The sequence below is a fragment of the Frankliniella occidentalis genome, unplaced genomic scaffold (genome assembly GCF_000697945.3).
Source record: "Frankliniella occidentalis isolate FOCC.00 unplaced genomic scaffold, Focc_3.1 Scaffold21, whole genome shotgun sequence".
Classification (NCBI taxonomy): Eukaryota; Metazoa; Arthropoda; class Insecta; order Thysanoptera; family Thripidae; genus Frankliniella; species Frankliniella occidentalis.
In genome coordinates, this window is record NW_026267151.1 from 88,737 (window position 1) to 101,347 (window position 12,611).

General features: G+C 39.0%; 1 protein-coding gene across 6 annotated transcripts in view; it reads right to left on the reverse strand.

The window, feature by feature from the left end:
* Positions 1 to 1,105: 1,105 nt before the first annotated feature.
* Positions 1,106 to 12,611, reverse strand: part of LOC113204508 (ephrin type-A receptor 4-A) — a 172,661-nt gene continuing 161,155 nt past the window's right edge. Inside the window, exons 7-20 of one of the 6 annotated variants that reach the window (XM_026419700.2) lie at positions 11,336 to 11,491; positions 10,829 to 10,989; positions 10,469 to 10,738; positions 10,206 to 10,386; positions 10,007 to 10,118; positions 9,832 to 9,899; positions 9,520 to 9,537; positions 9,029 to 9,079; positions 8,580 to 8,720; positions 7,758 to 8,017; positions 7,438 to 7,647; positions 7,174 to 7,352; positions 6,924 to 7,082; positions 1,106 to 4,829 (exon numbers count right to left, since the gene is read on the reverse strand). In XM_026419700.2, coding sequence (XP_026275485.2) covers positions 4,562 to 4,829; positions 6,924 to 7,082; positions 7,174 to 7,352; positions 7,438 to 7,647; positions 7,758 to 8,017; positions 8,580 to 8,720; positions 9,029 to 9,079; positions 9,520 to 9,537; positions 9,832 to 9,899; positions 10,007 to 10,118; positions 10,206 to 10,386; positions 10,469 to 10,738; positions 10,829 to 10,989; positions 11,336 to 11,491 — 2,234 coding nt within the window. In that variant the 3' untranslated portion in view covers positions 1,106 to 4,561. Of the gene's footprint in view, positions 4,830 to 6,923; positions 7,083 to 7,173; positions 7,353 to 7,437; positions 7,648 to 7,757; positions 8,018 to 8,579; positions 8,721 to 9,028; positions 9,080 to 9,519; positions 9,538 to 9,831; positions 9,903 to 10,006; positions 10,119 to 10,205; positions 10,387 to 10,468; positions 10,739 to 10,828; positions 10,990 to 11,335; positions 11,492 to 12,611 lie in introns of all 6 variants that reach the window. The other 5 variants (XM_026419699.2, XM_026419702.2, XM_052264728.1 and 2 more) reach the window with 5 other exon arrangements.

Below are 12,611 nucleotides of genomic sequence, written 5' to 3' on the forward strand. Positions count from 1 at the left end.
CGGGAGACCAAGACTCGTAAAGCAGGACCGGGTTCTGACGTTCCCGCCCACAGAGGCAGGCGGCAGCTGAGTGGCGAGCGCGCTGGCGTGTGGTCCGGGAACTGTCAGTCCAGGGATCGAAACCCATCCGTAAAACTTTTTCCCGCTCTGTTGATCATGTCTTCGGGAGTCAGCGACAACCAAGGAGCGGATCAGCGGAGCGGGAAAAAAGTGTCACGGCTGGGATTCGACCCCAGAGCCAACGGGTTCCGGACCACACGCCAGCGCGCTCGCCACTCAGCTGTCGCCTGCCTCTATGGGCGGGAAAGTCAGAACTCGGTCCTGCTTTACGAGTCTTGTCTACGGCTGCTACGGCATAACCGAGTTCTGTACTTTCGGCTGGCAAGTGGAGCCGACAGCCGAGTGCCGAGCGCGCTAGGGCGTGGTGCACAAGTCACCCTCGGCCCTGGGATCGAGTCCCGGTCGGGGCGAAGATTTTGTTGTTGTTTTTGGCAAGGGGAGGGGGGGGGGGTTGCTGACGAGTAGACGGTCAAGTCCACCTCCCCATGTCGGCTGGTCTTTTGTCATAACCCTTGGTGCCCGCGCCGCAAACTACTAAATAGGGAAAAATGAGTATTCGAACCGACACCCATCCGCGTCCTGGACGCGCGCTCTACCAACTGAGCCAATGCTGAGGCTTGTGAATGGGTGAAGCTTATCTGCGCTGTGGCTCACAACCCGAAACATATGGCGGGCAGAGGGGCAAACTTACCGCCGACTAGATTCGAACCAGCGACTGTTTGAGTACCAGCCCATCACATCAGGTGTCGCACGGCTGTAAAGTCATGGCCAGCGGAGCACGAAAAATATCGCCCGGCCGAGATTCGAACCAGTGACCAGGTTCGTACCGGGGCCAGACGCCACCGACTTGGCCACGACGGAACGATACGGAGCACAACTTTCGGAGGCATCTTGATCCAAGCTGTGACCGACGCCTGAAGACACTTGGCCAGCAGAGCAGGTAAATATGACGATCTGCTCCAGGGCCGAGGTCAATCCGCGCCTCCTTACAGTCATAGCCTTGGAGTAAAGATGCAGGTAACGGTTCCACAGGACAAGTCAAATCTATGGTGTCGTTGACGGCTGTTTTGTCAGCATTTATTTAAAACAGTTTTCAACGTATATGAGCAGACTGGTTAATTTCCGAGGAATGGAAACAATAATGCACACAGGAGTTTTTTCTGGCAGTCTATATTCAGGAATGAAAGGAAATATATGTCTTAACCATGTACACAATTTTACATAATAAAATTTACAAGAGTAAGGTAGATTTCAGTAGGCTTTGAACATACAATTCTGTTAAGATATGAAAATATCACCATCCTATGATTCCTCCATCTGGATATAATACAGTGTCATTTATATAAAAGTACATAAAGATATCAATGACTTGTACAGTGTGAGAGAGCATGGGTTTTTGTGTTTTGGTCTACAAATTAATTTAAAAATATTTGATGCAGTTTTTGTTCTAAGGGACGTAGATTGCACAACACTATATAAACTTAACAAATACTGATAGGAACTGATGTAGAGCTCTGGCCTTCTAAATTATTGTTTTTAAAATTTTATTTATGATTTTGTTGTCTGCTTTCAGATTTGAAATATATTAATTCACTTTTGAATTGCTCTCTCACTTAGATCAACAAGAAGTTAAGGGCAAAGTGTTTGCATTCTTAAAATGTTTAAGCCACTTTAGTATTGGCAATGGACTGGACTCCAGGAGACTTTATAAGCTGAACAAAAATTTCAAACATTTGGAAGTTATTGCAGGAGAATCGTATGTGGCATGCTAGATAGATAAACGAAAAATTATGAGATCAGGGATCATCCCTCAAATGTCACGTAGACATCACAATGATCTAGGGTTCCCATTAGATGGTTCTGTTTACATTTATTCAACTGCAGTATTAGGTATTTTCAACATAAATGGAGAAGGAGACTGTTTCTATTGCATTGCATAAAATTGAAAGAAAAAAGAGTAACGAGCCAAGACATAAATTAAACAAATTTGCAAACTGTAAGAGAGCTATCTTATGCAACACTTCATATTTACATTCAAAAGCGCTCAGCTGAAACAAAAAAAAAAAAAAGAAAAAAGGAAGAAAGTCATTTAAAAGCCCACATGCAAGTTAAATAAAACTCAGAAGCTAGAACAACAAGAAATGAAATGAAAGAGTATAGATAGTGACTGCACTAACAACAACAATAACAACAAAAATCCTTTGGCATGAAACACAGCTGAAAGCTAGATATTTCTTTTTAAACTCGAGGCCGCTTAGGATGAATGAAATAAAATAAATAAGAAAATGTTTGTCTGATAAGACAAGTTAACAATGTATTCTTGCTGTTATAGCTTCTGCAAAAATTATGGTTATCATAACAAGTCAAACACTTGTTGTTTTGTTTTCAAAAGGAATATTACATGGAAAATATAATCACAGCATGAATTCAAGTAAAAGTCATAGTCAACCATACCTTTTTTATCTGTATAGAGTGATGGGAGTTAAAAAAACGACACCCAATTAGATTGACACTTTCTATTCTCAGCCAGAAACAGAGAAAAATATTCAACAAATACTACGTATTTATTTCAGTGGAAAAGATCAATGACGTAGTCTGCACTAGAGAAGAATCCAATCAAAGCTGTAACAACAATGTGAAATGAACCCAGCCCTATCGCTGTTAGTGGAATGGAAAGGAGGAAACAAAATTTCAAAAATTACAATAAAACTAAATACAAATCCGGCTAACTATGTTGTTTAGGTCATTGACAGACAACTCAAGTTGTCTGATAATTCAATTCCGTCCCAATATGGGCTCTCTTCACTCCGGCCGCCTCATCCTTCCACTTGTTTTCCCCCATGTGAGGAGAGAGGCCCCCCTCACCTGGGGGATAACAAGAGAGTGGGGTGAGTTGTAGAGAGCTCCCTTTTGGATCAAATATTGTTAAACCCCTGGTATGTTTAAAAATCATCACATGTAACAAATTATTAGATTTTGTCACTAATGACTCATTTAACATCATAGGTCACATTAATTTGAGAATTCTGTTTAATATGTTCATAAATAACCAAAAGGTTGCAGCAAAACCACAATGTGTAGAATTTCGTCAAGCTTTTCTTAAAAAAATATTTCAAACCTAAAATTGTGTTGAAACTGACAAGTTTAAGCATTATGAAAAATGGGTTTGCTAACAATATCGAAAAGTTTACTTGAATGTATTTAACTGCATTATGGAAAAGTAGCATTGATTTGAATTGTGGTTTGAAGAATAACAATGCCAGCCCACATTTGTTTTATGGGGACAACCTCTGAGAATCTGTGCAATACACAGGAGGGCATTAATACAATGAGATGAGAATGAGGTTGTTGATGCATTTGTTCATAGCATGAAAATAGAAAAGCAAAACAAACTACCAGGGGGTAGATTTCCAGCAATCGGGCAGAGTGAATTTTGATAACAGAATTGTGCTGTATTTAATTCAGTCCCTATATTATTGCAATAACTGTTTTCATTTTAAAATATTAAACAAAGTTACCACAAATTTGGAAAAAAAACAACAAAAAACAATCAACCAAACAAGAAACAAAAGATAAGAACAATGACAAATTACTACATAGTTAAAACATTATTTTCATAGAGTGAAGGAAAACAGAAAAAGAGGACAAGGATGGGAGAAAGGTAGACAGAAACTTCCAATAAAGGCAAAGCCAAATCCACCTACGTTCTGGCAAACTTATAAATAATAATTACAATGAACCTCATTTAAAATTTACATTTTTTCACATAATACAAACAATAATTGAAATTACAAAGCATTGACTTGTTCCATGGCTATAATTAAACTTTAACATCACAAGATTCCTAGCATAGTATTTATGCATGGAAATATAATTCAATTCACCTATTTCATTTGGCAACATTTAAACAATAGCGCCCATCCACTGGAATCGGTAATAATTTTTACAAATGTACAACAAAGTACAGGGGTATCTTCTCCCTACTAGTGTAGGGAAAACAAAAAAAATCTGTCCAGCAAATGCGAGTTTGACATATTTTTTTTACCTTTAATGAAATTATTAGGGGTACGCAGAGCATTTTCACACTGAGTTTCCAAACATATTTTTAAATACTTGGTTCAATATTTGTTCAAAAAAAAGTAAAAAAAAAAAAAACTAGACAAAAAACAAGTATTATAGTTAACAATTTGAAGTGCGTGGACGAATGTGTTTTTGAAATGTGTTGCAGTAACACATTGATATATTAACAATTTAAGATTTAAAAACAATCTTTACTGCTCTCCAGAGAAAAAGTAAATAACCCATTAAGTTTTAACACTGAAAGTATAAAACCTCATTGTCTAATTCCTTGATTTTTAATAAATGCTTTCTTCACAAAAAAGTGAGTTACAATGAAAGCAATCAGACTTTACAAACACTGAACACTAGGCTTGTTTTCACAGTTCTGATGAATCTTGAGCACCACTTATTGGCAATTTATGTCCATGAGAAGTGCTCCTAGTTACACCAGGAAACCCTCAGACAAATTCGCTGAGATCTGTGCACGCATAGCTTGAACACTGTTCATTATCTTCTTTTGATGTCCAACAAGAGTAATGCCAAGGGCTGTAAGTTCTTTCACTGTTACACGCACTACAGCATCCATGCTTGTAATACCCGCACGTTCAAAGTTTTCTAAATAACGAGTCATTTTAATAGAGTTGAGCCATTCTTCCACAGTTGTGAACTGTGTCATATCTGGTGCATCAGGTGCTAGAGGATTGACAGTCCTGAAACAGAAGAGATTAACAGTACATGAGAATGAGAATAGAAATTGAATGGTTGGTTTGAGGGTAGATTGCATTCCAAGGAAGGACTATAAAAATGTCATGAAAGCGTAATGAGATCACATTAATCTGAAGTCTGAAGTTACGACATACCGGAAATAAAAGTCTACAAAAAGGATCAAATGATACATGTCAAGATGATTCTTAGAAGACTCAACATGATCTCTTGTGGCTTTTAAGCTAGATTGGGTTTTGTGAAGCAAAAGCTCTTCAAGTAAATGACCAACAAAGATATTGTATGGTGTATTGGCATCAGCTTTGGTTTCACACAACTTAATCCCGGTTTAGTGATAATTAGGACAAACTGAGAGGCAGATGAATGGATAACTAAGCAGCTCAAGATTCATTAGAGACAGATCATGCAAGCTGTTTCTGTTTTTATCATGCAGGTGAAAGCAGCTCAAACAGAAAAGGTCAAATAAATGAGTAATTGGCACGACACACCAATATTATTAATGTATCAATGTAAAACAGAGTAAAAAAAAACAAACTGTGTGGCCATACGGACAAAGTATATAATTATTTTTTGAAAATATCAATCATGTTAAGGCCACTATAAAAATTAAACTAAAGGGAAATCTACTCTATAATATGAGAATGAACCTTCATATGCACAATAGAATTTTTAGCTAAAATTTTAGGGGTTTCATTTTTAACTACACTGCCACCATAGAAAACATGCTTAATTTGTGAGAATTTGTGGGGAATAGTAAGAAGGGAGGGGGGAGGGGAAAACCAAAGAAAATATAAGCTTCCGTACCTTGCTGGGCGACATTGTGATCTGGCACCATCACCCACCCTAACCCAAGTGGTTAAACTGCACCCACTCTGGTGGTCTAAAGGCCACATGTGTGTAGTAGGGATTATGCAGGGGCGGTCGTCTGCCATGATCCAGAAACGGAAAAAAAAAATAACCCCAAATTAAAATCAAGTCATACTAGAAAAATGTATCCGATTCATGTAAATCTAACACTTAAAAAAACTTAAAACAAAAGTCGTGAGACTATAAGGAATGACTTCTAAATTCAATTTGTAAATGAATTTAAAATGCATACACTGAAAGCTATCTGCGTGATTTGCTTTTGAGTTTTAATTTGAAAACCACAGCCCCACTCTCTCCTTTCCACCACCATAAAAACACATTCACAGAATTAAGCAAAATATTTCAGATGTTAGGTAAAATAAAAATAAAGGTCACAATAAACTCTAGACAAACAACTAATTCACAAAAGCAAAATTTTTTAAATATTGGATAAGAGCAAAGACTTTAGAACTCTCATTCTCATTATTGGCATTGGTTTAGATTTGGCCTCTGATGCCTTAATATGAAATAGACATGCCAAGTTATTTACAGTGTTCATAAAATTAATGCAAGACAAAAGCAGCACAAAACAGCATACAAAGATACATAAATCAATCAGCAGTGTTAGTTAGAGCTAAGCAGAGAAGGAAGCTACTTTTGCCCAAGAGCAAGGTTTCATTAGTGTGAGAAATACAAAAAGTTAAGAGAATTGCACAAGGATGCTATATTTTGAACCTAGCTAGAAGGGAGACTGTAATTTCCAAAATCAAACCTTTCAAAATAATGAAGATTGCTTTTTTCATTAACAATAATTACTGCACTCTTAGTTTCCATGTCAATGTCTTAAATAAAATCTCAGCCTCCCTTTCCAAATTGTTTCAATGATAACAAATTTAATTAAAAAAATTAGTTAAAGATCGCAAAATGAGACTCTTTCAAAGATATAGATATAACACAAAAGTTAGAAAAAGAAGCCTGAAAAGGTAAGTGGTGCAGGTGAATCCAGATAAATTCAACTGACTCACAAAACGAAAGGAGAAAGAGAGAGAGAGAGAGGTACATGAGGCAAGTGGTACAAAATTTTAAAAAAAGCAAGTGCAACACTTATTATTTAGACATTTATGCACTAGTTTGATAGGTTTAGCTAACTTAATATAGATGATAGAATTCTCTTTCAATTTAACCGTTGGACAAAAGAACAAACAAAGCAAAAGAAAAAAAAAGAACAAAATTACCTGTTTTGGGCAATCTTTCGTAAGGTGTCAGGACATCGTATAAGTTTATCCAGTGTTTTCACAATAGACTCAAACGTAGGTCTATGCGTTCTTTCCTTCTGCCAGCAGTCCAGCATGAGCTGATAAATAGCTTCTGGACAGTCCATTGGCGCTGGTAATCTACCAAATTAAAGATGAATGTGTTAAAAGAGTTCATCAAGCCAAATATATGTTATGGTAAAATACCCATGAAAAAAATTCTGTAACATACCTGTACCCTTTCTCAATAGACTTGATGACATCTTGATTGCTCCAATTCCAATATGGGCGCTCACCATATGACATCACCTCCCAGCAGACAATGCCAAATGACCAGACATCTGATGCTGAAGTGAACTTTCTGAAAGCTATTGCCTCTGGAGCTGTCCATCTCACAGGTATTTTACCACCCTAAATGTAGAATAAAAACACATGTTAGTATTACTGATCAAACTTCCATGGCACTATTGGTTTTTGCTATGAGTAAATGTCCTACCCTTGTTGTGTATGCCCCTTCAGTGGCACTCTCCATTTCTCTGCTTAATCCAAAATCAGCAATTTTGCAGACTAATTGTGCATTTACCAACACATTTCGTGCAGCAAGATCTCGATGTACATAGTTCATTTCTGACAAATATTGCATACCAGAGGCTATACCTCTTAACATTCCAACTAGTTGTAAAACTTGGAATTTTCCATCATTTGCCTGAAAAGAAAGATGTTTCTTTACTGTTGTGCTTTAATAAGCTCTAGTTTTTAACAAAGAAGAACTTCTTCTATCATGAAAATAGAATGGTGGTATTTCAACTTATTTACCCTAAGAAAAGTGTCAAGAGACCCGTTTTCCATGTACTCTGTTATTATCATAACGGGATTGCTTTTGGTGACAACACCTTGTAAGAATATTACATTTGGGTGCTCAAATTGACCCATAATAGATGCTTCAGTTAGGAAGTCATTTCTTGCTTTATCTGAGCTTCCTGGCTTTAATGTTTTAATAGCAACATCTATTTCTAAGCGCCCATCTGGCGGCAACTTGAGTTTTCCCCTGCACACATCACCAAATTCACCACCACCTGAAACAAAAATAAATCAGTTTAGAATTGAGATAAAGAATCAATGACGATACAAGCAGCTGGAGCCAGATTGAATAATGATAACTCTGGAAACCCAAGTGTGTACTTGAATGCAGAATATTCTGTGTACTTGGCAAGTACACAGAATATTGTGTGTTCTTGGAAAGTACACAGAATATTGTGTGTACTTGGTCAAGTACACAGAATATTGTGTGTACTTGGTCAAGTACACACTAAGTCTCCTACATAAATGTATGGAGGTTTTAGTGTGTACTTGACCAAGCACACACAATATTCTGTGTACTTGACCATGTACACACAATATTCTGTGTACTTGCCAAGTACACAGAATATTCTGCATACACGTAGGTATGCAGAATATTCTGCATACACGTAGGTATGCAGAATATTCTGCATTCAAGTACACACTTGGGTTTCCAGAGAAAATGGGAATATGCTAAATCTGAGTACATGACTAGTCAATACAGTACTCTAACTTTTCTTCTCAACAGACTTATGATGCAGTGAAGTAAAAGACTAGAGGATTTTGTGAGCTACATACCTATAATGGCTTCGATGGTTATACAGGATGCGTCAATTTCACGTGCGAATTCGCGTACAGCCTGGTTGGGGTCTTCATAAGTGTGGGGGTCGATGTATGTCCGAGATGACGGCCCCACTTGTGTGAAGAGAGGCGTTGTCACTGCAGGCAAGGAGATGTGCATTTAGAACAGGGTTTTGGTGCAGTATGCAAAGCAGGGCTTTCAAGAAACTTAACCCTTTAAATTAAAAATAAAATTGTCAAGGTTAGGAGATTTGAAAAAAATTAAGGTAAATCATATTTTTATTTTTGGAAAATTGATAGACATGCATCTTGCCAAAGTCAATGTAAATAAACAAATTTATAGGGTTTTACACTAGAGCAGGCAAATGAGTTCTTTTGACATTTATATGGCTACGGTTAATAATAGGAGAGCTACTTATAATTTAATTTAGAATTCAAGCACTTACTTCCATTGGTATGGGTTGTTACAATGGGGGGATTATCCATATTGCAATGCACTGAAATAATAAAATAAAGCCAAAATTAAAGAAAAGAAGCAGATAAAAAAATACAGTAAAAGAATGGGAAAGCAGAAACTACACAACTACGACCATGTCACTAGTATCACTTATACAAATCTATTTAAAATCAGGGGAAAATACACACTACTCTAAACTTAGGTATACATGACCCAAACAATGACAATGTTTGTAACCCAGTAGGGGTCAGTATGGAACTATCAAAAATAATCTATTACTCATGGAGTGCAGTATGACTACGAGGTAGTCAAGGCATGGGTTAAATGATAAAGAGAAATACTCCCTAAGAAATGAAGTAAGCTATTACATTATGCCAGAAAAAAAAAATTTCATGCTCCATGCAAAAAGAGAGCTCTGATCTACATTCATGCATTTTCTCTCATGTTCACAATCACATGATAGAAATATAAAGAACTTACTGTATGTGACAACTAGTCCTGATCGTGGAAGATTGCATGAAAAAGAAGAAAAATAGAGAATATAGAGATATTGAAGTAAAGATATCGATCAACTTTGAATTTTTTTTCAAAATTTTACTGAATTTATATTCTAAAGCACACATCTATTAAAGGAAATGAATGTATTTTCTGGACAGTTAACATTTCATGATATCTGACAAGAAAAATGTTTACCGATTTTATGATAGTTCTAAGGCAGAATGTTTTGGTGAATAGATAGATAAAGACAGACAATTGTTAAGAGAAAATCAAAGGGAAAAACAGAATACAAACCTTCACCATTACGGTATTCAAGTGTATCACAATCACTGGGTTGTTTCTTGTTACATTCATCACTGCCTCTGCTATGGACAGAGTAAAAGTAAAGTCAGATTAATTTTTATCTGTACATATTGCAAAATTGTCCACCCCCCGTCCCTCTCAAAAAAATATTAAAAAGAACTCATACCTCCTCAAAAACAGAACTGTCATTATAATGATGATGACCAATAAAACTACAACAGCAACTGTTGCTCCAGCAATAATTCGAACTTGCATGTTATCATCATCACCAACATAGGCTGTAATAAATGATAAAAAGGAGACTTAATGTTAAGTAAACAGAGCGGTATTTTGTTTCAGCATTAAATTCTTAAATTTAATATTACCTAAAACTTGTCCTGTTGTCTTAAATATTGTGGGACTAAAATCTCCCCAACCATGAGTAGTTTTTGCTCGTACAGCAAAACCATACTCTGTGCGTTGGCGTAGTCCAGTGATTGTTACATGGTTTTCCTTAGTGAGTTGGCTGGTAGCATTATTATCACTATTTCGAGGATGGCAACGAACCTGCAACAAAATAGGCCAATTATAAATTTGATAGAACATGTTGTACATGAGGTAAAATAACTTCTCAAACTCTTTTCTTTACCTCGTAGACTTCCACAGTATCTCCTTCATTGTCAGTTGCTTCATTAGTTAAAGGAGCATCCCACGCAAGTGATAGTTCAGTTGATTTAACACTGGTTACTCTAACATTTGTCACGGATGAAGTGACAGATGCTTCTGTGGTAACCGTGATATCAACAAAGTCACTTTCCCCAACAAGTTCTGTCACACCATTCTCTGCAAATACTTTGAATCGATACTGGGTAACTGGGTTGAGACCGGTGATGGTCACCTTTGTGTCATTGAAAACATCCTGAAATTAAATAGACAGGTAGATAATATTTATGTTTATTCACAGGCAATTAACCAAATATGATTAAACAAACAAAAAACAAACACATACCGAATTAGGAATATAGGATACACTATTGCCACATGTATCACAAGCAACTCTATACATGGTGTCTGACCTGCCACCTAAGAAATGTGGCACTGACCATGACAGAATAACAGTTGACTGGTCAACAAAGTTTACTGTCAGGTTTTGTGGAGCTGAGGGTGGTTCTAAGAGAACAGGGATGGAAAGAGCGTTATCACATTTGATCTATAACTACTTGACAGTGTGGTATGACAAAGATGAGAGAAGAGATGCCAGATAAATACAAGATTTATTACACTAGAAAAACAAAGGAAGGGCATAGAAGTTTTAAAAGGAATTAAAAACAAAGCAATTTTCATTTTGGGGACAATTCTCAAAATTTTGCAGGCCATGTGATTTTTTTATTATATATAAAAAAAAAGAAATCATAAAATTTTAGTGCTAGGTTTGTGGTGTTCTCAAAGATTCTGGCATCATACCTCATTTTAAATAATAATAATTCATTTATTATGTTGGAGATAGGGTACTCACGAGTGCATGGCATACTCTTCGGATCGCTAGGAGCACGGTAGTAGCCTCCATTGCACCTACACTCGGAGAAGCCATAGTCCGGAGCCTTGCTGTGCTCCGGACAGAGCTGACACCGGTCGTCCCCGGTGCCGTGCTTGTACTTCCCCGGCGCGCAAACTATAACAAGAAACAATACATTAGACTCAAATATGAAGAAAAGATTGTGGACCAGTCTGGTCCAAGACGCTCCTCGCTCGAGTTGCTCGAGACTAGAGGGAATCTCTTGCTAGGAGCGGTGTTCCTTCCCTCCCTCTCGGGTTAGTAACCCCCCCCCCCCCCCCTTACCGGACGCGTCCGCGAGCATCCGCACGCCTAAGTTTTTATGCATTGGGTGTGTGAGGGAGGCAGTAGGTGGGGCAGCGACAACACAGCGCAGACTACATTGATTGAGTGAGCACTATCAAGGGTGAAAGGACGGCCCTAGATGAAGGAGACACACTCGCTTGGGCGTTATGAAGCAAGTGATAGCTCGAGTTCGGGCCGTATCAGGTCACGTCAACTTGTGATGAAGTATTAATTAATGTGGAGACAGAGAAGGGAAAAGGGGCGTTGCGCGGCGTGGCGCCGAGGAGGGGGCAGCTTGACTGATGGGAGTTGGCGAACAGCAGCGGGCCAGTCCGAGTCGCGCGAGTCTCCAAGAAAGTGGCGGGGCGTGGCAGCAGTCGCACTGCAGAGAGTGGCGCGCCACGGCGGGGCGCCGGGCCGGGCCGGGCCGGGCCGGGCCGGGCCGGGCCGGGCCGGGCAGGGCCGAGTCAACTAGTAATTGCTCCCGGCCCAGCCTCCGTCTCGTACTCACCCGGCACCCCTCGTTCTGCACGCACTAAAAAGCGCAAAGTTTAGCCAACTTTGCTCTCGTGGGGAGGAGTGGGAAACCTCTTCTTCGAGCCCTCTGTCCGTCTGTCCGTCTGTCTGTCTGTCTGTCTGTCTGTCCCCCCTCCCCTCTTGACTCTTCCACACCCACACGTGTGGCTCGCACCTTGTGTGCGGGGGGCTTTGGTACGAATATTGTGCTGTACTCTGACCCTAACGCACCACGACCGGCCAGGCAGGCCGAAAAAAAACCGTTGGGTCATATGTGGCCTCAAGGTTAGTCAAGTCAAGGCACTCCGTGAAGTCAAGCAGCATCCCTGCGCGCCGACTAGCCATCCCATCCCCCCCGACAGGCAGGCAAACCAGCGTCAGGGCTGTGTAGTGGGACAACGTGCCCGCCCCGCCAGCCGTCCCCACGTCACCTCCC